The following is a 27358-nucleotide window of genomic DNA, read 5'->3' as shown; positions in this document are numbered from 1 at the left end:
GTTTCAAAGCTCCCTGGTCACACAGAATCCCGGACAACGTTATCACATGGGCATTCCCACCCATCTGACTTCTTTCTGACAGCGCATGTGGGACAAACCTAAACACGCGTGAAGCAAGACCAGCGAATTCATGGAGAGCAGGCGGGGAAGGGCTTCTTTTATCTTTCGGTCACTATGCAGGGTTAAAATTGTCCAATTTAAAATACAGCTGGCCAGATAAGAATAAAGATACAAGAAGACTTAAATTAAAAACTTCCAGTTAACTGAGTCCTATTTCCAAACATTTACATCATCGCCACTCCAAGAATAATATTTCACCAGTATGTTGGCCTTTAACAAATCCTACAAGACCCCGGTGAGACAGGAACGTCTGCACACTGATGTTAAGAACCTATTCTAAGAATGCTGGGCCTTAGGCTGTGGGATGAAACCCGAGCGCCTCCCCCAGGTGGCTGATACCTTATACAGCGGACGGCGAACGTCGATGGGGCAGTTCTGTATGACTTCATCAACAACCTCCGAGATGGACTCCATGAAATCCGGGTTGGCAAACTGAATTTTGTCCAAACATAAAAGAAACATTACATACTTCTCTCAATAACTTTTTTTTTAAGTGACTTTAACAAATACAGAATGTACTGTAACTTTTAAAACCGTCAGGCTGCAATGACCACGTCAAATATTGGTATGTCAAACGAACCCGAGTGAGTGTGCATGGGGTGACTAACGGTGACTCGTCCCAGCGACACATGTGGGCTCAGTGAGGGGAAACCATCCCACAGGAGCCAAGAGCGCCCAGCCCTGCATCAAGGGACACTGGGAATCCTGCTGCCCGAGACTGTAAGTCACATGTGTGTGATGTTATAGAAATACTGTGAGTACAGAACAAGTGTATCACTTATGAGTATTAATGTCATCTAAGAATCAGCCCAGGATACAAGAGAAAACACAGCCAGTGAACAGTCACACTGTAAACCTGAGCCAGAAGCCTGGCGGAGGCGCAAGGGCGACGGCTCGAAGGGGTGGCTTTTTAATGAAACTATGGTAAAGGTCACGTCACTGCGTAAATAGTCTTTGATTCAGTTCTGTAAGTCAAATAAGGTAAAGTGTAAAAGAATTCAATTTTAAAAATTTGAACTACGCTTTAAAAATCAAGGGCACCTTTAGTGAACTCAGGAAGGTAACACGGGGTGCCCTCCAGCTGTTCACTGGCCATGGTCAGTTTCATGCCTGTTTTAAATCTATAATATCAAAAGGCATGAATGAGGGTTAAGATTGTGGTGAGGCAATACTGTGAGCCATCTCCCTGCACGAAAGGTCACACACACCTGGAAACAGGCAGCAGCGTGTAACCGACCTAGCAAAAGCAAACTGAATTAGAAAAATAAACCAAAATACGAATACAACCCATTTTATTACATCTTAAAATGCTGTCTCTCCATTACTGTATCTGCAAGAGTTAATAATAACTCTCTGTGACTATAGTTAACACAGCGAGGCCTGTAATTCCTAAAGCCCGTCTAACTGCTGGAAAGGCTGCTGCTCAGACAGGAGCTCTAACTTTAATTTGCAGCAGGAAACACGGCAGGACCCACCATCTGGGGTTCAAAACTGGAGTTGGGGTGGATGTTCACAAAGCATGGAAAGGTCACGTGCCCTCCTACACCCACACTGAGGGTCTGCCGGGATCAACCAATTTTCTGGTTACTGTGAGAGCAACTCCATCTCCACTATCTTCTATTGCTCTTAATCTTCTCATTAAGCGTCTTCCTAATCACTTGTCATCTATCTTTTCAACAGAGAGCCAGGTCTAAAGAGGGCAGCAGTCAAGCAGGTGATCACACAGGGTGCTGTAACAGCTGCAGAGGGTGGGGCGGGCGCCCGGCGGTCCTCACAGGAAGGCGGCCCGAGGACTGCTGCCTACAGACACCAGGGGGCAGCATCGCTCCACCACACACGCGGACTTCGCTCTCCGAAAGCCCGCCTCTTTACCTCCGGGTGAAAGAAAATCTCAGGGCCCAGGAACCTTTCGTAGCCGACATCTATGACGAACTTCTTCTGGTTGATGGCGTTGATCCCCGTGTACTGTTTGATCCATTTCCGAGGATCCACGTCGTACTTGGCGAACTCCTTGACTATATCAGGGCAGATGTAGCAGTATTTCTCCTGCAGACAGACACACACACACACACACACACACAGTCACCAGAGTCTGCCTCTGACCAAGACCCAGTAACCCCCAGCCCTGGACACCCCGAAACCAGTCCTGCCTGCTCATCACAACTCCAGTGCGGACGCGGCCAGGCCTCACAGACTTTTCATGACTCTGCTCCGGACTGTGAGTGAACCTGCTTGCTTTGCAGCTCAGCTACGCATCTTAGCCTTTCCCTCATATTCTGCTGCTGATCAGCTGAAGTACTGTCTGACGGCATGTACTAAGTATCTTGTCTCCATCTCCTGTCTTCTTATTCCTCGTGGGCCCCACACAGCACCTGCCCGGGCACTCACAGCCGTCCACCCTGACCAGCAGACCTGCGCTGCAGCCCCACACTGAGCACGGCCAACTTCACCCGGATGCCGAACACGGCTGATCCCGGGTCGTGAACCTGCTGTGCAGTCTGACACGGCAGGGCCACCAACTCCACAACATGGACACACTGGACTCACAACAAAACACACACACACCCCTGCCCACTGGAGCACACACTCCAGCGCAGTCAGGAGAATAAGCAATGACCGTGGTGAATAAGCAGACCACACGGCACCTTACAAGGTGCCAGGTGCCACGGATGAAAGAAGAGGCCGATGGGCAGGACGGAGCGGCCGCGCGCTGCGGCCTGAGAACTGCTCCTGGTTTTCACCCGGAGACCAGCTCCAGCCTGAGACATGCCCAGTGTCTCCCTGGCGTCTGGTGGTGGTCCCCTGGGGATCTCTGGTCAATCACCTGTCCTGAGAGCTGACCTCAGCAGAGCAGCAGGTGGCGCTTGGGTACCAGATCCTGAAATAAAGCTCCCTGTGGGCAACGTGGGCTGTGTTCACCCCCAGGCGCAGAGCTCATGCTCACCGCACATTTTAGGGCCTCTGAAGGTGGTTTCACGATAGTAAGTTTGAAGTGTCCTAGAATCCCTGAAACAGACCCTAATGCCATCCTTGATATACTCTGTCAAATTATGAGCTCCACAACACTGTGCTTGTTAATATCACAGTGAGTCCACGCAACTGCCAGTCTGCAGACTGCAGAAACATGCCGCTGCCCTGGAGGCCTGCTCCGCTTCTCAGGGCACCGCAGCTGCTCCAAGTGACGGCACGAACACCTCAGTGACGCTGCATGGGGCACGGCCGTGTCTGCACTAAGCTCTGGACCCCCGCTGCCAGGCCCGTGAGTGCCAGGCCCACCAGCCTCAAGCCTGCGGAGACCACCCCTGTGGGGTGCAGGGGCCGCACCACCTTTCCAGGACACCCCCGCCCCAGTCTCAGGGAGGAGTGAGCCGAGGACTAACCACAGGCCAGGCAGCTGGCTGGAGGGACAAGGGTCTCTCGGCCCCCACCTCACAGCTAAGCCACACGCTGTGCGGCCTGAACACACCAGATCCAGGGTCAGGGTCAGCACCAGGCTCCAGAAGGCCCGCGACAAAGGAAAGGCCACCACCACAGGGACCCGGAAAGCAGCCCAGGGCTCTGCTCCCCCACACCCACCCCGAGGGCCGGCCACGTGCGTGACAGAGGGGGCGGGGAGGGGACGAGAAGAAAGGCGAGGAAGGGGGGGCAAATGGGGGAGGTTTCAGTCTAAAAGGACGCTTCCGTGAGCTTCCCAGGGGGAGAGGGCGGATCTGGGGTTGGGCCGGGGCCGCGAGTTTGGCTCTGAGGCGCCCCCTCCCTGGAAGCTCCTGTCCTGGACACCCAGGGCAGCGGGGGCCCCTCCTCGCAGGAGCCCCAGCCCCAGAACACCTGTGCTCACCGAGGGCGGGGAAACAAGGGAGGGCCCCCTTGCTCCCTTTCCTTCAAGCCCCCTACTGGGTGCTTAGTGGGGGACAGGCCGGGTAGGCTGAACTCCCCGAGGTTCAGATGCTGAGGGCTCTATGAGAAGGGGAGACGCCCAAGGCCCCCTGTCGCCCCCACACTTAAATGCTTCTCTGTAAACAAAACCCTTGCTCTTCATCTGTATGACAATCACCCTTGTGTTATGAAGACTCTCTTGCATTTCGGCTATAATAAAAAACAGTAATTTGTCCTGATTTTCAGTAATTTGTCCTGATTTTCAACCTGGAAAGAAAGCTCCTTTAAAAAGGGTCTATCAGCTGCTACATACAGAGAAACACAAAGACTAGGCTGATGAGCCCGGTCAAGCGGGCACTTTTAGAAAGGCTCAGTAGGACGTTTTTCTTCTCATCTTACTGATTTGATCTTTAAAGCCCTCTGAAACCTTTCCAGCATGGTCATTACAGTCTAGAAACGACAGGGGGCGGGGTGGGGGGGCGCCGATCGATGACCCCACCCTGGAACAGCATTACTCTGAGCTGCAATTCACAGGGCTCAGAACCACACTCTACAGGTGCTGGAAATTCGTCTGAATGCTGGCTGACCTCACCAGACTCCTGACGTCACTGCTGCTGCTCTCTAAGCTACAGATGAACTTGGAGGGAGGGGAAGCAGACACGCTCAGCTAACTTAAGTTCTAACCTGATTAGGCTCCTTGAAATGATGCTGGCCTGGGTCTGGGGCTCAACCCCGGCCACCAAGCTGCCCTCATTAACAGCAGGAACCCCCACAAGCATAAATGGTTGGAGACACACGTTCTCTCGGGGAGGGAGGAGGAAGGAAGGTGAAGCTGGGGGCAGGGGCGGGGCTGGGGGCAGTGGCAGCAAGGGAACCCTCCAAACACCATTTCTCTCTCCCCTAGACAGCCTGCCCCTGCCTGTCTCTACCTTGATGGCTTTGGCGGTCTCCAGCGACTGCTCCGGGGGGATCCCCGCCTCCCGCTCCCGCAGCAGCTGCTGGATGAAATAGGTGATGTCCCGCCCTGCGATCGGGATGTGCTTGATGCAGCTTCCAATCACGTAGCCTTCTGCCTAGGGAAGGAGGGAAAAAGACAAGGGGGAGGCCTGTGAGCAAGTCCAGGAGGCACAGGCTCCCAGCGCCGAGTCAGCCCTGCCCGCCCAGCACCACGGCGTTTCCCGCGGCCACACGCACTGCGGAGGGCTCGCTCGGGCCTGGAGCCGAGTGTGGTTCCGTTAGTAGAACCTGACGTTTTCATCAAGAATGTGAAGAGAAAACCCTATAAAACTGTTCATTTCCAAAAAGTACGGCTGCCAGTCAGAACAACGGATGAATCCTCCTTCATTCTCTAACAAAAAGGAAAAAGTTTTATTTATAAGTGTTACAGCAACTAGAAATGGACCTGTAGTGAAAAGTCAGCAATCTGGTTAGCAGGCGGGACACAGATTCCAACAACCTGGACTCAGTCCGGTTCCACAGGCGTGGGCTGAGGGACCGTGGATGCTGGTAACACGTTTCAGCCTCGACACCCTCATCCATAATGTGGGGCAAATGGGGTGGATGTTGGTGATAAAGCCTTCATGGGTAAGTCCAGCACCTAGCCTGTCCCGGGCAGGTAGTAAGCGCCCAGTAAGCGGTCCCCTCCACCGTAGAGTGAGCGGCACTGCTCAGGGATGATGACTGGTTAGCCCACCTGAGCGCTCCGCATGGGGGACCACACTGGGAGGGACTGGGCTGTCCTCTGCCAGTGCCAGCAAGGAGCTGCAGCCCGGTGCCCTGCCCACTGCCCTGGGGGCACAGCTGCCACAGAAGCCAAGCTGGGCGCCCCCAGCTCGCTCCAGGGAGCTGACGGTCAGCGAGGAGCCCGACCCCAGCTTCCTCGAGTGAAGAAGGGACCCTCAGAGTCTCCCGTGAAGCCCTGTCTCCTGGGCCACGAGCCCCTGGGACAGAGCAGACAGAGGCTGCTCCATGTTACGGCGTGTCAGTCCTAACAACTGTAAGCACAGACGCCATCACAAGTTAAGCTGCAGGAACAAGTCCCTGAGTTCCTCTTGGGGTTTCTTCTGACGTAACTCCATCTAGCAGAGAAGCTGTGGCCTTTCCAAAGAGTCCAAGCCATTTATTAAATATTTTAAGATCAAGATAAAAGATATGAACAAATTATTAAAATAAAGATCAATATAAACACTCATAAGAGTATGAGCTCTCTCTGACACAAACCACTCACAATTTTTATATTCTATGCCTTGTGTTAGTCACTCAGTCTTTGTAACCCGCCAGGCTCCTCTGTCCATGGAATTCCCCAGGCAAAAACACTGAAGTGGGTTGCTGTTCCCTCCTCCAGGGGGTCTTCCTGACACAGGGATCAAACCCAGGTCTCCCGCACTGCAGGCAGGTTCTTTACCATCTATGCTTTATATATAACACGTTCTAAAATGAATTCAACCAGTGTTCAATCAGCTTCATCACAGCATTAAATATATTAAAACGCCCCACAAAACCAACAACAGGAAAATAAATGAGTGATGCTATACCCAGAGGGTGGGCTATTATGTAGTGACTATTTTTTTCACAGAATATTTAACCATACATTAGGGATAAACCAATATGCAAAATAAAAATTTAGGATTACACTGCACAATCAGAATACAAAATCAGACACAAAATATTCTAATTCTGCTTAATATACATGCACGTGTGTTTAGGAGCTTAGAAAGACGTAACCAAAAGCATAATGCAGTCCTCTGGGTGGGTATTACAGGTCTTTTTTTTCCCTTCTCTATTCCTCCAGATTTTGTTCAACAAATGTAATTTTTATAATCAGGAAAATAATGGAAATATAACAGATAAAAAGCTGAACAAAAGCTCTCTCTGTGGGCCTGAACACCATGTAGAAGTTTTCTTTTCTTCTCCTCAACCAGATGCCAGAGGGAGGCAAAGAGCAGGGTACCGTCCAGACCCAGGTCTGCCCTGTCTCTGAGGGCATGACCTCAGCACGGAAGCCAGCCCTCAGCGGTAACCTCGAGGGTCTCCAACACCGGTCATGGCCCTCAAGAGCAGGGAGGGCTCAGGGCCCAGCGGAGGGTGCTCTGCCGGCACAGAGAAGGCTCTGCCTCATCTCTCCTCACCCCCCGCCCCCGGGACTGGGGCACGCCAGCAGGAGGGCAGGCAGGAAGAATGTGGCTGTATCCTCCTGACTGTGGACACAGGAATCTTCCCCTGCAGTGAACGCTGGCCTTCCAGGAATTAAAGCTTTAGCATATTAGTGTATCACTTCTTAAATGCCTGAAATGAAATGGTGACTATTTTTTCAATCAAAGTAAATGAATTACTTTTAAAGAAAACACCCAGTTTGCACTTTTAAAAGTTACACACACACACACACACGCACCCATATATGCAGAAAACACACGTGCAGTATCCATTGATAACTAGTAACAGGGCTGAATCTGAGTCTGGAGGAGGTAGATGAGGAATCAGAGCGGGTCTGACTGTCCACTGTGCGCCCCCTGCAGGCAGCTTCAATTCATCTTTAAAAGAGCAAACCAAATAATTTGCTTCCCCAGTGGCTCAGCTGGTAAAGAATCTGCCTGCAATGCGGGAGACCTGGGCTCGATCCCTGTGTCGGGAAGATCCCCTTTGGAGAAGGGAACAGATACCCGCTCCAGTATTCTGGCCTGGAGAATTTTATGGAGTGTATAATCCACGGGGTCACAAACAGTTGGACACGACTGAGTGACTTTCACTTCCAAATAATTAATTTAAATAGTCCACTGGACTGAAAGAAAAAACTGATAGTGTTCTCTTAAAGCCTGAATTAAGAAATCACTTCTGTAATACTTTGAAATTTAAAACCAAAAAGTGACATTACAGGGTATTCTGCAGGCCAAAATGAACAATCATCCCCGGAAAGTGAAACTCAGTCATGTCCAACTCTGCAACTCTATGGACTGTAGCCCCTCTGTCCGTGGGATTCTCCAAGCAAGAATACTGGAGTGCGGCGCAATTCCATTCTCCAAGGAATCTTTCCAACCCAGGAATTGAAGCTCGGTCTCCTGCACTGCAGGCAGATTCTTTACCATCTGAGCCACCAGGGAAGCTCCCTTTCTTGGCTCTTAAAGAAGCAGCAAGAAGCAATTCCTCTAAAGCAGGAGCTGGGTCAAGCTACCCACCTCTTGTCACACAGCAAAGAGGTCATCCTGAGCTACTGATACCCAAGCAGACAGCTCAGAACGTGAGCCAGGAAGACCCCCTGGTGATGTACCACGGGATCACGTGGAGCCCAGGAGACCCCAAACCACTGCTGCAGGAACCGCCCACTGCAGATCCCACACTGCCAGCACCACGGACACTGGGCGCTGTCTTCTTTCTCACATTCCTGGGTGTAAAACTCCTGCTACCTTTGCTGAGTACAGCCATGTCTTCTAAAGTGGTGTCTTAACTTCAGAAGGGTGTTTTCCCTTCGTCTCTTCCCTCACCTCCGATCGGGTGAGGCCCACAGAGTGAAGCCCTGAAGATGCCACTTACCACTGGGATGGCGTGGGTGACCCCGTCCCCACTGTCGATGACGATCCCCGTTAACGTGCGTTCACCCACCTGGCGCGATGTCCACGAGGCGGCCAGGGCCAGCACTGCCTGCACGGGAGACACGGAGACCGTGAGCCTTCAGGGAGACTCTTCCCAAGGCCTTCACCTGCGGGTTCTCAGGCTCAGTCAAGCCTTCTCCTACTCAGCAAGTCTGAGTAACTCCTTCCCTTCCCCACCCTCCATCCTCCCCTCAGAATTCAGATCCCAGTCCCATGGGGGACTAACGTGCAAATTCTGTAGGCTTCACCTGAGGAGTCAAGCCTTCTGCAAAATTAAGCAGAGTCTTGCTAAGAAAAGCTGGTGAGAACCACCAGAGGTCGGGGCATGTGCTATCTCCTAGATTAATTTTCTATGTTAACTCCTCCTCCTCCTTTTCCTTAGAAGTGAAGGACCAGAGTATGCAGAAAATATTTTGGGAGATACTTTTGAAAAAGTTATTCCCAAAAATCTCAGTTTCTTTATATAGAATAGCAGGTAAACAACAACAACCAAAACCAACAAAAAACCCACATTAAGAACAATTAGCTTCTACACGCTCATGGAGCCCAAATCCCAAAGCGGGGACCCTCGAGAGACCCTTGTTTTGTTTTTCAACAAATTCTATAGCATCTTTTCCTTTTTATGATCAGAAGTGAAAGAAGCCAAAAAAAGAACCATTGTCTCAAGCTTGTCACCCACATACCTTAGATGCTAATGTATGTGAAAAGACAAAAGCTGGACAACTCCATACCAGCAATAAAAACATAGATCCCAGAACATGTTTGTACAGCATTTGAGTTCAAACCCAAATACTGTGTGTGTGTTTGTATGCGTGTGTTTCAGTATGTCAGGGTGTGTGTGCGTGTGTGCGTGAGTGCGTGTGTGCGTGTGTGCGTGTGTGGAGGGTGCAGAAAAGGAAGAACACACAGCAGTCTCACAACAGGGGCCTTTAGGATCACCTCCACTATGAGACAGCCAAGGATATTTACGAATCATAAAAATCACTCTGCTTTTACCTGAACTGCAATGTAGAGTCCTGGGACATTAAACGATTCAAACATAATTTCTGCGAGATACTCTCGATTTTCTGGTGTATTCAGTGGTGGTTCTGTCTGTAAGAAAACATTCACTATATGTAGCATTCACTCAAATTTCATGTCACTACAAGAGAATCGTAAAAACGTTACCCTAAAAGCATGATAACTAGGCTGCTGTACCATTTCCTAATTTCACAGGTAAGGCACACCCAGGGAATACTCTAAAGAAATCTGTACTTTAAGAAACAGGTCTTCCAGCTCCTAATGTCTTAGGAGCTTTGACAGAGCAGAGCAAAAACCTCTCTAAACACTTCTGCTCTTACTAGCCACCCCCAAAACAAGAACCAGACACAGAAAAGGAAACTCTATCTTCAATCATGCAACACCCACACACTCTGAAGCTGAGGAGACCTGTGGCGAGTTGCCATGGGCAGTAACCCCACTCCCACCCCCCGAGACAAGAGAGGACACCAAGAGGGGGAAGGACCGGTGACTCCAGATGGCAGGCCAGCCACGCGGGTCTCCAGAGAAGAGCTGAAGCAGGGCGCCCCCGCGTGGAACAGACCAGTCTGAGCAGAGAAGAGCTGAGAAGCCCCCCTCCCCGGAGCCCCAGCTGCTGTGAGAGCACAGGCCACAAGGTCAGGTGAGGCAGCTTTGCCATCAGCTGCGAGGCAGAAAGACCCACGCAGAAGCGGCTTCGCCCAGACCCGCTTCACCCACGCCCGGCCCAAACTCACACGCAGAGCTGTCCAGAAAAACTCCCTTCATTCCAAGATGAGGAAAGAACTCAAAGAAACCAGCCAAAGGCCGTGTAAAAACACCGCAAGAGAAAGGGAGGGAAGACAGAAAACTAGCAGGAAAAACAAACGGCAGACGAAAAACATTTACCCAGAAAAACAGAGAAAAATGAAGCAGGTGAAAATCACGGTAAAGACGTTTCAGAAAATTGAAGTATCTGTTTTAAAATAGCCACCATTATCAAAGAGGAGGAAGTAAACAGGATTACAGAAAAAGAAAAAGAATAAATAAACCTGCTTTTTGTCATTCAGCAGTATGTTGTGAACACTTTTCCATGTCAATAAATATGGACATACATCATATATTTAAGCTGCAAAAAAAGAAAAGAAAGAAAAAATAAATAAATAAAAATTCTCCGGGCCTTTAGGCAAAATTCCATGTTACCCTTTGTTACAGACTGAGCTGTGTCTCCCAGAATTCCTGCGTTGAAGCCCCAACCCTTGTGTGAATGCATCTGGAGACGAAGCCTCTAGGGAGGGAAGAGGGGTACATGAGGTCATAGGGGAGCCCTAATTCCACAGGATTAATGTCTTTGCAAGAAAAGGAAGACACACCGGAGAGCTCTCTTTCACACCAGCACAGAGGGAAGACTGTGGAGGACATGAAGAGCTCAGGAAGAAAGGTCTCACCAGACACCAACCTGATGGCACCCTGACTTCAGACCTGAAGCCTCCAGAACTCTGAGAACACTGTGGGATTTTACCACGCTTCGTCTGGAAAAGCAGCCCCTTCATGGATCACAGATCTGTCAGGGCGGAGGGGCTTGCCTAACTCAATGAAGTGATGAGCCGTGCCCTGCAGGGCGACCGAAGATGGATGGGTCATGGCGGAGAGTTCTGACAAAACACGGTTCATTGGAAGAGAAAACGGCAACCTACTCCAGTATTCCTGCCAGAAGAACCTCATGAATAGTATGAAAAGGCAAAAAGATATGGCATCAGAAGATGGACCGCGCCCCCTGGTCAAAAAGTATCCAATATGCTACTGGGGAAGAGCTGAGAAATAGCTCCAGATCCTTTCACCACCTGATGAGAAGAGCTGACTCAGTGGAAAAGACCCTGATGCTGGGAAAGCTTGAGGGCAAGAGAAGGGGATGACAGAGGATGAGATGGTTGGATGGCATCACCGACTCTACAGACACGAGTTTAAGCAAACTCCAGGAGATAGTGAAGGACAGGGAAGCCTAGCGAGCTGCAGTCCACGGGGTCACAAAGAGTCAGACACGACTTAGCGACTCAACAACAACAAATGTTCAAGCACACTAGAACACCCTTAAAGCACGGAAAGTACAGCCAGCCTCGGCCATCAACACAGACGTGTGTGCCACTGGGTCACTTACAGGGTCTTCAGGGCAGGAAGGTGTGGCCACACTGCTCACCAATTGTGTTGCAAAAACAAATCTTCCCTGAGAGCTCAGCTGGTAAAGATCTGCCTGCAATGCGGGAGACCTGGGTTCGATTCCTGGGTTGGGAAGATCCCCTGGGGAAGGAAGTGGTTCCAGTATTCTGGCCTGGAGAGTTCCATGGACTGTATAGTCCAACGGGTCGCAAAGAGTCGGACACGACAGAGCAACTTTCACTTTTCACTTTTAAACATATAAGAACCTGGGAGAATCTCATTCCTATGAAGCTTTCCTGAATTAACTATTAGGAGATAAGCTTTAGTCAAACAATAAAAATGCAGAAAGTACAACCAATGACTCACAGTGAGCAATTAATCCATTTAAGGTGTAGAAATAAAGATTTTTCTTTTCTGTGAATTATAGCTATAGAACAGAATGTCAACACTGTAAATTAAGTCAGCAGGACCAGTATTGAGTTGAGAGGTATACATGGAAAGGAGGAAAGAATAAAAAGACACTGATACCCTCGTATCATGGAATCAAAAAATAATTGTTTTATTGACAGAGCATCACATACATTAGTACACATAACGTTATAGACGTAAATATTAGACTGTTTAGTCAAAGTGTTAGTCGTGTCCAACTCTTTGCAACCCCATGGACTACAGCCAGGCTCCTCCCTCTGTGGAATTCTCCAGGCAGGAATAGTGGAGTGGGTAGCCATTCCCTTCTCCAGCGGATCTTCTTGACCCAGGGATCGAACCCCGGTCTCCTGTATTGCAGGCGATTCTTTACCCTGTGAGCCAACAGGGAAGCCCAGTGTTTAGTAATAATCAGTCCAAAACAAGTGACAGAGGAAAGAAAGAGAAGGTAAGAAAAAATGTGGAAATGTAACAACCTAGTCACTAAGCACAGGAGGAAGTAGTCACCCCTACAAATATAAGTAAATACGCAAAAGTATAGCTACATTAATTTTTTTTTTAAATACTGAGTCTTGGGACCAAAAAAGGGAAATACCAGAAAAGTCCAAATCTGGATTGTGGATGAGTTAGCAGCATCACATCAATGTTGATTTTCTAGTTTTGATAATTACACTGCGGTTATGAAAGATGTTAACAGGGAGCTGGAGGAAGAGTATATGGAAGTAATCTGTAAAGCTTTTTTTAAACCTTCAAGTCTAACATTCTTTCAAAATATTTTAAACTGTACAAATAAAAGTAACTAAAACAATTTTTAAAAATTACTGAATTATCAGGAAAAACTCACCCAAGAGAAATCAAAGAGGAAAATCAAACCTGAGTTTTCAAACATGAATTCACAAACAAAACACATCAAAACCAGACACCACAGCGGGCAGCAAAGAGGAGAGCTCTGTGGTCCACAAATTTTCCTAAGTTTGGAAAGTGACTTCCTCTCTCTATGCACAATTAGCGCTGACCTCACAGGAGCCTAAACCGAGGCAGCACCTGGCACGTGGTGAGTTATTGTTACCAAAAGCATCAGCAAGGAGCAGTGAGAAAATGCCTACTAGTGACACAGTCTCTTGGCTGAGACCACAAAACAAAATCACATTACCCTGTCCAGGCAAAAAACAAAAAGTGCCTCAGAGAGGCACTGTTCCTAAGATCGGAAAAAACCTAAATGCCCATCACTAGTGGCACCCCACTCCAGCACTCTTGCCTGGAAAATCCCATGGACGGAGGAGCCTGGTGGGCTGCAGTCCATGGGGTCGCTAAGAGCCGACACGACTGAGCAACTTCCCTTTCACTTTTCACTTTCATGACTTGGAAAAGGAAATGGCAACCCACTCCAGTGTTCTTGCCTGGAGAATCCCAGGGACGGGGGAGCCTGGTGGGCTGCCGTCTCTGGGGTCGCACAGAGTCGGACACGACTGACGCGACGTAGCAGCAGCGGGAACTGACGCAACAGATGACACCCCGTGCATAAACACCGCCTTCCGCAGCCATTAGAAAGGGTGGGCTCCATGGGTGCTGATACGAAACACTCTCTCGAATAAGCTGTTAAATGAACACTCCTAAAAGTTCTTCTGTGTCAACAACTTCAAGAAAAATAAAAGAAGGTGTGCGGTGGAGAGGAAGGGGAGCTGCTTGAAGGGCAGAGTGTCAGATTATGAGATGGGAACATTTCAGAGACCTGTCACAGCACAGGGTTAAAACAAGCAACACCGCTGGACTAAACACTAACATATGGTTAAAGGGGTACCTGTCTTTTCAAACAAGTCAGTCTGGCCGTCGACGGCGGGCTTTAGTTCAGACTCCTGTCTAGCAACTAAGGCAAAGCTCAAACACAGTGCCCCAAGCAAGTTTTAATCACTGTAATTAGAATCAATATATTCCCCGGATGGGAGAGAGAACACAATCTTAAGGAAGAAATGATAGAGTCATCAAAAGCAGACTGTAAATAAGGGATCTAAAAGTCACCCAGCAACATGTAACTTATTTTAACGTGCCAACCTCAAGGTGTTGCGATTAAACCTGTTACTCCCTTAAAAAAAAAAAAAGCCCCAGCACATAGTCAGCACAGTGCTACAACTCCTGTTTTACCATTTCTTTCATTTAAAGCACATGAGTAATAGCTGCAGGTTTCAACAGTACTGGCTACCAAATATCTCCTTAAAGTACTTCTTATCAACCTGAAAAACAAAGGCTGTTGGTGGGGTTAAATAACTGGGTAAATACATGCAAATGCTGAGTGGGGGAGGGGCAGGGCACAGAGCAGGGGCTGGATAAACGCCAGCTCTACTACTGATAACCTAACTCACACCAGAAGAAATTATATATATTAACTACAGAGATCTACAAAACCTTTTCTCACCTTGAAGAGGAATGCAAGCACCTTAATAAGTACACTTTATAAACAAAGCATCTAAACTAGAGGGGAAAAAGGATCAGGAAAAGACGAAAACAGCATGAGAAGTGTGCATGCTAACAGGGAGTGTTTCTCGTCTCCCAGCCAAGAGCTGCCTGTTTGGTCTGAAGCAAAACCTGAGCCTATGGAAGACGTCCCCAGCAAGAAAACAGACGAAGCCAGGCTCCTGGATTCTTCCTGGGTTTGAGTTCAGTGTCAACTGGTGCTCCAAATAAATTCCAGACGGATGAAAATCACATGTCAACATCAAAGGAGAATAGGCTTACTACATAAAAATTCACAGGTATAGAAGTTCAAAACATAATGTGCAAAGGGGGGGAAAATGACAAAAACAAGTATGTGCCCCGGACAAAAGGTTGCTACCTATTATAAGAGTTCACAGTATAAAAAAAATGTGGTACATACAAACAAGAACATTTATCAGCCCTAAAAAGGACGAAAATTCTGCTACGCCACAATGCGGCTGAAGCCTGAAGCCATTACACTAAGTGAAGCAAGCCAGTCACGAAAGGGCAAATACTGTTCAAGTCGGCTCGCATGAGGGCCTGGAACAGCTGCAGTCACAGAGACACAAAGGCGGGGGAGCGGGGGGAGGGGAGGGGGGAGTCGTTCTTTCCCGGGGTCAGAGTGCCAGTCTGGAAGATGAACCAGTCCTGGAGGTGGATGGTGGTAAGAGCTGCACAACAGCGTGAATGTATTCCATTCATCAAACTGGACAATCAAAAATGGTTAAAATGGTAAATTTTACAGTATGTACATTTTACCACAAAAGAAATTTGTGTTGTTCAGTCTATCAGTCACATCCGAATCTTTGTGACTCCATGAACTGCAGCAAGTCAGGCTTCCCTGTCCCTCACCATCTCCTGGAGTTTGCTCAAACTCATGTCCACCGAGTCGGTGATGCCATCAACCATCTCATCCTCTGTCATCCCCTTCTCCCCTTGCCTTCGAGCTTTCCCAGCATCAGTCTTTTCCAATGAGTTGCATCAGGTGGCCAAAGTATTAGAGCTTCAGCTTCAGCATCAGTCCTTCCAATGAATAATCAGGGTTGATTTCTTTTAGGATGGACTGGTTGGATCTTCTTGCATTTCAAGGGACTCTCAGGAGTCTTCTCCAACACTACAGTTCAGAAGCACCAATTCTTCAGTGTTCAGCCTTCTTTATGCTCCCCCCGTCACATGTGTACATGACTACCGGAAAAACCAGAGCTTTGATTAGACGGACCTTTGTCGGCAAAATATGCTCTCTAGGTTTGTCACAGCTTTTCTTCCAAGGAGCAAGCGTCTTTTAATTTCATGTCAGCAGTCACTGTCCATGCAATTGTGGAACCCAAGAAATAAAATCTGTTACTGTTTCCACTTTTTCCATTTATTCGTCACAAATAGGACCAGATGCGAAAATCTTTCTTCCCTGGTGGTTCAGACAGTAAAGAATCACCTGCAGCGCAGGAGACCCAGGTTCAATCCCTGGGTTGGGCAGATCCCCAGAGAAGGGAATGGCTACCCACTCCGGTACTCTCTTGCCTGGAGAATCGCATGGATGGAGGAGCCTGGTGGGCTGGTACATGGGGTCACAAAGAGTTGGATGCGACTGAGTGACTAACACATTAAAAAAAACTTCTAGGTTAAAAAAAATTCATAGAAATCACAGCTATAGGAAAAGCAATATAACACTGATATGTAAAAACACAGCAGAGAACATGAACAGGCAATTCACAAAAGAGGATGGACAACCAACATACGAAAAAGGTTTAAGGCCCAAGTTATTAAAAACAGAGATTAATGTCAAATAATCAAAAATATTAATCCAATTCTGCCAAGAGTTCAAATGATGTGGTCTCTTGTACACTGAAGATTTCAGTATGAAATGGTATGCTAAAGATTCAAAGTTACTAATACTTCTGGACCCCAAAATCATATTAATACATAACTTTTATATTTTTAACATAAAAAGTATTCTAAATATAGAAAAAACTATGCAAAGATTACTTCGTATTACTTCTTATAAAACCAAGAAATTGGAAGTGAAAGTAAACATCTAAAAATAGTGGAAGTGCTAAACAGACGGGAAATATTCACTGGATAGAGGATTATACAGCCACTAAAATGAGGATTATGAAAACCTCTCCCTTCATGGGGGGAGAGGGATGGAAAACACAATATTGATGCAAAAACATATAAAAACACAGTGAAAAGATTAAGTGAAGATATGCTCAATATTAAAATGTATGTTAATGGCATAGGGGTGTGAAAAGTCCCCCAGATATCTTCCAAATTTTCTAATTCACACTTACAGTTCTATACTAAAAAATCTTTACAAATGTTGTGAAATCTGGGGTTACAGCTTGTGTGCAAAGTTCCACAGAAATGCCCAGTACAGCTCTCCGATGTATTTATCCAGATGGAGAGACTCACAGTGGCAGGGCAGCGAGCAGAGCTGGGGAAGCGGCCTGCTGGCTCCCAGCACAGGTGACCTCGCCACACCTGGCCAGAGTGTTAAGACGTTGAATGGGATCTTGTCTTGCCACTGTCTTCATGCCCACGGTCACATTATTACGGCAGGCAATGCGAGTTCCCTACCCAGCACCTAGCCTCCCTTCTGCTTTAATCACAGACCACTGATCAATCATGGGCCCAGAGGAAAAGCATTTCCCAGACTTCTTGAAGGACAGGGACGGCTAAGTGAGTAAGTTCTGGCCAACAAGAAGCTAAAGCCGGTGGATATGGCTTCTAGGAGAGCTCCTTACAAGGGTGAAGGGAGACTCAAGTAGTAGACTCCCTTCTGCTGCTCTTAACACCTTCCTGGAATGCAGAGGTGATGACTGGAGCTGCAGCAGTCAATCTGTGGTCATAAGGTAACCTTTGAATGGAAGCCATGTGCTAAACAGATCTCCAATGACACAAGGAAGCTGCCCTGCTTACTACAAATGTATTTAAGAAAAACAGAACCCTTAACTTGCTTACACCACTGCATTTTACACTTTAATTACTTGCTACCAAACAATTCACCATCTGGGAAGAATTTACCTTAAAATCTGTATACTTCCATTTAAGGGAATGTTTTCAACATAATTAGGTTCTCCTGGTTCCCAAATTAAATTCAGCATTTTTAAGGGCAAATTCTCATGGGTTCTGAGAACCATAATCATAAATCCGTTTTTTCTCAATCCTCCCTTTCCTTTACGTTTCCCGCTCGTAACTGTTCCTTTAGGACACCAATCTAAATGAAGCTTTCCCAAACCATTATTTAGTATCAGATTTAAACTAGAGGTATCAAATTCTTATTTTTTTAATACTGAAACATGATTAAAACGTCACATGAACACAAGTTACACACATTTTTATTCATTAATAATGGTGCCACATCATCTGGCATTAATTGGAAATGAATTAATTAATCAGCACCATAAAGCCAACCCACATTTCTGGATGCACATGGGCCTAATAGCGCTCCACCCCCAAGACTCTCTGTAACTGCAGTGAAGAAACCTTTCTAGAAGGATAAAGCCTCAAGGCGGGGAGAACAGGAGAGGAGATGACAAGGCGCCGGAAGGCGGAAAGCACGTGGTCAGGGGTGGGACCGCACGAACATGGGGCCGTCCACCTCCGCTCCGGCCGGCGACCACCACGCTGGACAGAGTGGGTCCACATCGCTCTCAAGAGTCGGGAAGGGAACACACACGGTCACAGGCAGCGCGAGGGCCGCTGGAGAGCGGGTACAGCATCGCTTCTGGGTGCGTCTGTGACGTGTCTCAGGGAGAGGTGAGCAGTCAGGAGCGAGTAGGGAGACAGGCCCTCACCCACGCGGGCGGGCATCACCCGGGCCACTGAGGACCCCGTGGCAGAACACACGAGGGACGGGCGGCTCTCTCTGAGCCGGCACGCCCATCTCTCCTGGTGGCAGGAACACACGAGGGATGGGCGGCTCTCCCTGAGCCGGCATGCCCATCTCTCCTGGTGCTCCTGGTTCTCGGGCATGCATGCTGCTTGCTCCTCCCCCGTGACTCACATTCAAGCAGTCTGCAAATCTCCCCAATGAGACAACTTGATTCCCACTCAAGAGCACCCCAAGGTTCTAACACACGCGATTCTGTCTTGAGCTCTGGGCAAATCAGTGTTGGGAGAAAAGGGCAGGATTCCCGTTTGCTATCTGCTCAATCCACATGACCGAGAGGAGCTGAGTCTCGGAAACATCTTGAAAAGCACGAGCCATGATGAGTCATTCTCACGCCGTCCAGGCACCTGGTCACCGCAGCCATAAAGAGCAGCTTGGGGGATGCCTGAGGACCCTTAATTTAACCCCACTGGCTTCTCTTATCCCAAGAAGCCCTCATCTGATGCCAGAGTTTCGTAAATGTCTTCAGCTGACTTTCAGACTTGACCATCCCTCTCTCTACACCAGCTTCACCCCCCGGAACTTCCCCATTAACAGGGGACTGCGGGCATGAACCTGAAAGATGCGTGCCTTCTCGTCACCTCCTCAGTCACGCTGTGCAACGAACTGATCTGGAAAGGCCAAAGCACAATACGTGGAACACAGTATTTTCTGACCTTTAATCAACTGGATTATTTTTGAGGGTTCATTGTAGGTACTCATATTTGGCCAATGAACTTTTCCATGTTCATATGAAACACGCCCCATCTCTTTCAAGAACGTGTTTATCTTGTGCGTGTGTGTGTGCTCAGTCGTGTCCGACTCCTTGGGACCCCATGGACCACAGCCCACCAGGCTCCTCTGTTCATGGCAAGAATACTGGAGTGGGTTGCCAGGTCGCCATTTTCTTCTCCAGGGGATTCTGACTCTGCGATTGACCTCACGTGTCCTGCGTCTCCTCACTGGTGGGCGGGTTCCTTACCACTAGCACTTCCCAGGCTAATGCAGGCTCAAGCAGAAAAAAATTTCTTGGAGAGAACGTTGCCTGTGGGCTGTGTCCTAGCGGTGTGCACCTGCCCCACAGGCTGAGAGCAGGCATCCCCTGAGTGGAGGGAGAAGAAACCTCTGGCAGGGAAGCTGGGGCAGACAGAAAGAAGCCGCTGGGCGGCGCCTCCCCTGAAGTGCTGTCCAGCAGGCAGGTAGTTACGTGATGTGCAAGAGAAGGGGAAACGCCAAATGTGACGGGTGGGAGTCTGCGGTTTGCTCTGGCTGTAAAGATAACGCCACTCAGACACACCGCCAGCCTCCCAGCTCCAACTGTTTTACATAAACCACTGTAAAGGCACAGGAGAGAACACACACATGGCCAGTAAGACACGGCACTCACCCTCGGTAATTCCTGGTTGTGGTGACATAGCCAGGAAAAAACATCAGAGCACCTTCAAGCACTTGCTCTGATAGATATTAAATATACAGATTCTATCGACCACCATAATAGTCTTTGAGGTTAACATATTTTAAGCCAGATAATTCTAAAGAACACTCCATATTTAACATTAGAGAAAGCTATATAATTGGACCAGGGACCGTTTGACAATGTACTTGCATGGAAAAAATCCAAAGCTAAATTATGTAGGTTTTAATGTGCAACTTATGTTGCGTGCAATTGCTCTCCATAACACAAGTGTTTTCTTTGTGCAATTAATTTTAACTTAAAAAGAACATTTCATGGAAGAGAACATGTGATGTTGAGGAGAATAATTGGGAAAGATTCCATAACGAGAGATTTCTTTTCATTTCTCTGTCAAGTTTTACATTGTTTGAACAAGATCAATTAAGTACCACACTATCAGGGCCCATAATTCAGCTCAATTTTATTTCAGAGTAAGATTTAAATCCTGGCAAAGTAACATCTTGACTCAGTTTCCTCTGCTATAAGAAGCAAAATCAGAGTCATACGCTTACTTCAGGAAGACATCTGAGTACACAACTGGCTTCCCACCCAAATCCACTCCACCCCCATTTTCGGTGCCACTGGAGGCCCATTTATGTACCTGCCCTCCTGGGGCCAGGTGTCTGACGTGGTCCCCTCATCAGCCCCAGGGAGAATCTTGGTTAATCCACACCTATGAAGGTCACTGCACTCCCCTTGCAAGGGACCAGGTTTAGGCATGGATGGACTGCGCAAATCTACCAGGAAGGTTTCTGGGAAGGGATTCTTAATTCTTAGGAAGCACTTCTACGTCTGAAAGACAACACACCAAGGGGTGGTATAGGAACTTGGACCGCCATCCTGGCCGGACGGGAACCAAAACGAGAGGCCAAACTACTGCCTTAGGCTGGCCGTCGCCTCCCATCTCTGAGCTGCTGAAATAACCAGCCCTGGAGCGGCCTGAATCTGGCCTTCCCATTCTGTGAGACAATAAGCCCCTTTTGGTTCTAGACATTTTTGCTGAGCCTTCTGTCATTTACCCAAAAAGTACCCCGATTCATACAAACAGTTTCAGCAGGAATTTAAAGCTCTCCAGGGAAGAATGAAACTTGGACTTAAAATCTAAGCAACTTGGAATTTACAGGGATATATTCTTCTTAGTTCCAGTCACTCACCATTAAAAAGTAATGATCCTCAGGTTCAGCTCGAAGATATTTAAAAATCACTTGTTCCATGAACCTTTCCATCAGATCCCAGTCTTCAATTATTCCATGTCTTATTGGCCACTAAAGCAAGAGAAACCAAACCACGTTCATATCAGTAAGAGTAACAGTTTAACAACCACACTGGCCCAGGAGAGATGGAAGAGACCCAGTTATTAGAGAAAACAGGGCCTTTGCATGGAGAGAATGTTAACTTACATAAAGAAGTAACAGGCATTTCACCAGAAAGACTGTATTAGATCACTGCTTATCTACTCCAGCCATTTCTAAGCACAGAGAATCGTCTGAACCATGGGACAGGTAACAGATGGGAAAGTACAGCTAGCCTACCCCACCATTTGATCTGTGGAGTTTGTACGGTTTCTTTTTTAGAACAAATGTCTAGTTAAATAATTTTAGTGCTTCTTTTTCAACTGACCAATCTACAGCTTTCCACATCTGGCCGGGTATTTAGTCCACCTGCAGTATCCCGTGGGGGCAGACCTTGGCTTCCTACGTGGTCCAGCATCCCGGGTCAGTTCTGCATCCTGGGGCTGTGTGAGTTCACCTGCTCTCCCACATCAGAAACACCCAAGTCAAACCAACAACAAAAACCTGTTTTCCAACAGAAGAACAAAACACACTCCGCCGCTCACGGGCACCGTCCCCACACAGAGCAGCCCTCTGTATCGCCTGTCCCGCTGCCCTGTCCTGGCTGTGCTCTTACAGGGGGGTTTACCCTGGCGGTGTCTGTGCGCTCACAGCAGGGTTTACCTTGGTGGCGTACGTGGGTTTATCTATGGCTTCATCCCCTATGAAGAAGTCCAGGTCATCAACGCCCCTCAGTACCCTCCTCTGGGCTTGGTCAACCACCTTCGCCGATTCTCTGATGGCGATACCTGAGGGAAGACAGCACAAAGCGTCCATCACCACACACGCTCATTCCAACCATCAAGAAAGGATGACATAGTCCCTATGCATGTACAAGCAAAATGTCAACGTTAGGGTTCTATTTGGGGTCAAGCGGCTCACAGAGGAGCACATAAAGTAATACAGAAACAAGCTGTTAGGGCCCAGCATTATTTTCAGCAAGGCACAAAGGAACTTAGCTGGTTTACTTTCAAAGCTGACAAAAGCTGTACTGCTAAATTTCTTAGTTTCATCTGAAAAAAAATCCCTCAGGATAGTAAATGAAATGCCCATGGAGTTATCAAATAGGTGCCAAAATTTAAAATATAGAAAGACAAAATTTTAAATATTTTAAGGAGTAAACTGAAAAAGGACTATATGCTCTCAAGTCATATTCATAAAGCTCTATCTCAGATTTTAAATACATTTTTAGTATTGTTACAAAAAAACCTGACTTCTCATTAAAAGAAAAACCAAGAGTTTGCTAATATCTGACAAAAGAAAAGTACAATCAAACAACTGTATTATGTAAAAATATTAATGACTTTTTGGAAAAATTTTAATAAGAGCTTAACCTTGATATTTAGAAATATACTTAATAGTAAATAATCATATAAAACTTAACTCCAGAATTTAACATCTAATGTGGAAAGCCTTACAAAGATTCAATTTTCCATTTCAATTCCAAGCCCCTGGTTACGTTCTGAATCCCTATAAACTCCTCTTCATCAACTTTATTCCAAAACAAATTAGTAAACACATACAGTACTTTTTAAAGGTAGACTGCCTGAAATCCCCAATTTATTTACAAATGAAGAACAGCAACAAAGCTATGGGAGTGAATTTTAATCCTTTTCCTCAGAAAGGCATCTTCAAGTAACAGCCTCAAAAGCAGAAAAAAAAGAGGACAGAAGTCACCGTGCCCGCCTCCTTTTCTCACTCCAACCCACTGCCACATTGAGCCTCGAAGCTGTCAAGTTATGAAGGGTGGCACGCATCTGAAGCACCAGAATTTTCTGCAGGACACGCTGGGGACTGAGCTAGAGAAGGCATTCGGGTGAGAAGCAGTGAGCCTGTCGGGGCCACGAGGCTGAGAAAGGGGCCAGGAGAGTCCGGAGGGCCAACGCTCACGAAGGCACCTGCAGAAACAAGCACAGCCCACCTGTGAACACCATGCACCACCACGCAGCACACGGACACGCCGTCATCCAGGCACCTGCGGCATCTCAGAGGGCCCCACAAGCGCCCTGCTGGAGACCTCAGCGCTCCTGACCGGGCAGCGCTGCCAGCGACAGACTTAACCAGGCCTGAACCTAGAATCCCACCACCAAGTCAGCATCAGAGACTGCAGACACACAAAGGCACAAAGACCCTCCAATCATGACACCATGGGCAATCTATCTAACGGAAGAAAAACCACCACCTTAAAGAAAAACACGCTAAATTTAGTGAGAATGAAGCCACCACATTCAAAACTTTACGCAACAACAAAGTACGTCTTATCCCTCCCCAAAGCTACACGCAAGTACTCTGACCCCAAATTACAAAGGACCAATGTTTTAGTGGCCCTTTGCAACAACAACAAAACCATAAAGTGTGCTTCTAACTGTGATACAGAAGTAACTGAAGTCATGAAAGAGAGGGAAGGTGGGTACACAGAGCTTATATTCAAAATCTTTTGTTCATCCCTATGCAAAGCAAGATGGTCCAAACAGTCCTTGTGAACATGATGGAGAAAAGCGTCTGGAAGAGTGGCTATCAGTGAGAACCTCTGCGTGTTCTTGGAGTATATATACGTGACTCATCGCAGAACACAGATCTAAGTAACCCACAGCTTTCTCCAGCACACCAAAGCTCACTAAAGGACCCTGACTCGGGTGTAAACAGAGAGACAAGAAGTGTGCAGCAAACACTGAGATGTAGGACAATGAATATAACAGATAACAGGGTCAACACCTAGACCTTCCAGCTGGTTACGTGCATGTGGCATCTCCATGCGACGAAATACCATGAGGTTGTGAAGAAGAGCCAAACGGTCCTCCATGTGTTGATCCACAAGGTTCACTAAGGTTGGAGGGTCATGAGAAAAAAGAGAAAAAGCAAGGTCCAAAATGGTGTCTGTGGAATGCCACCACTTGGGTACACATGTCTGTGAATATTAATATTTGCTGGTACACGTAGGGTTAACTTGGGAAGGAAGCACAAGAAACCAGAATCATTAGCTGCCCATCTGAGAGGGCACTGGGCAGGAGAAAGCGAATTTTCACTGGACATTTTTAATACCATTTAACGTGTATGTCACATGACTGTACTGCCTATCCAGTTCAGTTCAGTTCAGTTGCTCAGTCCTGTCTGACTCTTTGTGACCCCATGAACTGCAGCATGCCAGGCTTCCCTGTCCATCACCAACTCCCGGAGCTTGCTCAAACTCATGTCCATCAAGTCGGTGATGCTATCCAACCATCTCATCCTCTGTCGTCCCCTTTTCTTCCCGCCCTCAATCTTTCCCAGCATTGGGGTCTCTTCAGGTGAGTCAGTTATTTGCATCAGATGGCCAAAGTATTGGAGTTTCAGCTTCAGCATCAGTCCTTCCAATGAGTATTCAGGACTGATTTCCTTTAGGATTGACTGGTTTGATCTCCTTGCAGTCCAAGGGACTCTCAAGACTGTTCTCCAACACCACAGTTCAAAAGCATCCAAAATTCATTAAACTTGGAGTTCTGCTTCTGGAAGGACGGAATAAACATCCTTTTCCCTACTCCTCTCTCTAAGCACTGCTGGAATGACTGGACTTTATGTTTGAAAGAAACATAAAAATGCTGAGGGGTGAAGCGGCAGACTGCCTGGGGACCCCAGGACCCAAGGACCAAGACAGGGGTGACTTCCTGGGTCTCCTTTGTCCCATAGACACACTGGCTGCCAGGGAAGCCAACGACCCAGAAACACCAATGGGAGCAAACAGAACTGGTCCCCAAAAGCCTGCTATCTCGAGCCAAAGACGATGAAAGGGGCAGTGGCAACATACCACTCCCTGACTCCAGTCAAACACAACAGAAAAACAAACCCCCACGTACAGTGTAGACACCACACGGGAGGCAGGGCTCAGCCCACCCCTCCGGCTCACACTGGGGTTCCATCAGAGAAGGCCCAGTGGAAGTCAGCACTGCCACCCCTGCCCTCCCAGGGCATGGTACCTGCAGAGGCCTGAGGGGGGCGGGTGCCAAACTCCTGCCCTCATTCAGCAGTAGCATGCAACCCCTCCCCAAATGATTGTCAACAAAGGCCAAGAGGAAAACCTGAACTTGAACCCCAAACTAGCATTAACAAGGGGTATCCCCCTTTTCCTGCTTGAAGCACCACCAGAAATGACTTGCTAAAAGCTAAGAGTTAAGTAAGAACTGGAATCTCATAATAACCAAAATGTCCAGGTTTAAAAAAAGAAAAAAATTTCTCCCCATAGCAGGAACCAGGAATATCTCGAGTGAAAAAAGAAAAGATGACCCATAAAGCCAACGCCGAGATGGCACAGATAACAGAATCAGCAAACGACTTTAGGAGCCACCACAGAACATTCCAGGGAGCAACTACAAACGCATCTGAAACAAGCGAAAGAAAAGAAGCTCACAGCACAGACAGAAGGTGGAAAGACAAAACCACACAGAGATTTTAGAGCCAAAACACACAATACCTGAAATAAAGCCTGCATACTGGCCCGGAAGAAGAAAAGGACGGGGAACAGATCGATGAACTCGAAGACGTAACGACAGAAATGGCCCAATCTGAACAACGGAGAGAAAACACACTGGGAAACAAATGAACGGGGCCTTCGGGACGTGTGGGCTGGACAAAGGCAGATGTGACACTCATACACCCCGAGTTCCAGACAAGAGGAGAAAGGGAGGAGGGCTGGAAAAGCATCCAAAGAAAGGATCATTAAAAATTTGTCAAATCTGACCAAAAAAAAACAGGAACCGAGAGAAACCTACAGATTCAAGGCTGAGTAAACTCCAAAGAGGATAAACCCAGAGAAATCCACACCAAGAAACATTATAGTCAAACACCTAAAAACTAAGGACCAAACAGAAAACTCTGAAGACCTCCAGCAAATCTGCCATCAGAATTCAGGGAGCTCAAAAGGAAACTGCCTATTTCCAACTGCTGAGAGAAATGGCTGCTAAGAATTCTATATTCGGCAAAAACCTCCTTCAAAGATGAAGAACAAATCAAGACACTCTCGGATGAACAGAATCTAACAGAATCTGTCACTAACATATCTACTCTAAAAGAATGGCTAAAGAAAGGTCTACACAGAGGAGAGATGATAAAAGAATCCTGGGACACCAAGAAGGAAGGAAAAATGATGGAGAGAGCGAAAATACGAGCAATTACGATTACTTTCCTTCTCTTCTGTTTGCTAGACAGTGTTTGGCAGTTGAAGCAAAAATTGTTAATGCTGATGTGTTTCTCAATGTAAAATCTTAATATAACAGAAAGTAGGGAGGGAAAAGAGACCTATCTTTACAGCAGATAAGGTTTCTACATGTCACTAAACCTGGTAAACGTCAGCACAATCAGACTAGGAAAAGCCGTGTGTACGTAAGAGCTAGGTGGTGGCTTCGTCACTACATCGTATCTGACTCTTGCGATCCCGTGGACGGCAGCCTGTCAGGCTCCTCTGTCCACGGGATTCTCCAGGCAAGAATACTGGAGTGGGTTGCCGTTTCCTCCTCCAGGGAATCTTCCCAACCCAGAGAGCGAACCTGGGTCTCCAGCATTGCAGGCAGATGATTTACCAACTGAGCTATGAGGGAAGCCCATATAAGAGGTAGAGCAACCACTTAAAAACACACACACACAAAGAGGAGCACTCGAAAACACCCCAGATAAGTCAAAATGAAATTCTAAACACACTCAAAGTAATCCACACAAAGTTAGGTAAAACAAAACAAAGAAATGAAAAACAGGAAGAACAGAACAGGAAAAGCACTAATCAATAATCACAATACATGTAAGTGGCTCTCTTTTTTTCTTTCTTTTTTTTGGTCACACTGCACAGCTTGTGGGATCCTAGTTCCCTGACCAGAGATCAAACCCAGGCCCTTGGCAGTGAGAGCATGGAGTCCTAACCACTGGACCTCCAGGGAATTCATATAAATATAAGCTGTTTAAACACACCAGCTAAAAGACAGTTACCGGTCCAGGGGATTAAAAAAAAAAAAAGACCAGAGCTCTCTGCTGCCTACAGCTCTCTTCGACCATAATAATATACAGGTACACCTGGTTTCGGAGAAGGCAATGGCACCCCACTCTAGTA

The 27358-nt window shown here is 47.4% G+C and overlaps 1 protein-coding gene across 3 annotated transcripts in view; it reads right to left on the bottom strand.

Annotated features, from left to right (window-relative positions):
• Positions 1–27358, bottom strand: part of ACTR3B (actin related protein 3B) — a 68241-nt gene that overhangs the window by 12988 nt on the left and 27895 nt on the right. The window contains exons 2-8 of one of the 3 annotated variants that reach the window (XM_068972369.1): positions 21910–22034; positions 21109–21219; positions 9579–9674; positions 8524–8631; positions 4926–5069; positions 1993–2166; positions 460–552 (exon numbers count right to left, since the gene is read on the bottom strand). In XM_068972369.1, coding sequence (XP_068828470.1) covers positions 460–552; positions 1993–2166; positions 4926–5069; positions 8524–8631; positions 9579–9674; positions 21109–21180 — 687 coding nt within the window. In that variant the 5' untranslated portion in view covers positions 21181–21219; positions 21910–22034. Of the gene's footprint in view, positions 1–459; positions 553–1992; positions 2167–4925; positions 5070–8523; positions 8632–9578; positions 9675–10630; positions 10708–21108; positions 21220–21909; positions 22039–27358 lie in introns of those variants that run through there. The other 2 variants (XM_068972371.1, XM_068972370.1) reach the window with 2 other exon arrangements.

The sequence above is a fragment of the Capricornis sumatraensis genome, chromosome 5 (assembly GCF_032405125.1).
Source record: "Capricornis sumatraensis isolate serow.1 chromosome 5, serow.2, whole genome shotgun sequence".
NCBI classification, from domain to species: domain Eukaryota; kingdom Metazoa; phylum Chordata; class Mammalia; order Artiodactyla; family Bovidae; genus Capricornis; species Capricornis sumatraensis.
This window is presented reverse-complemented; position numbering and strand designations above follow the sequence as displayed.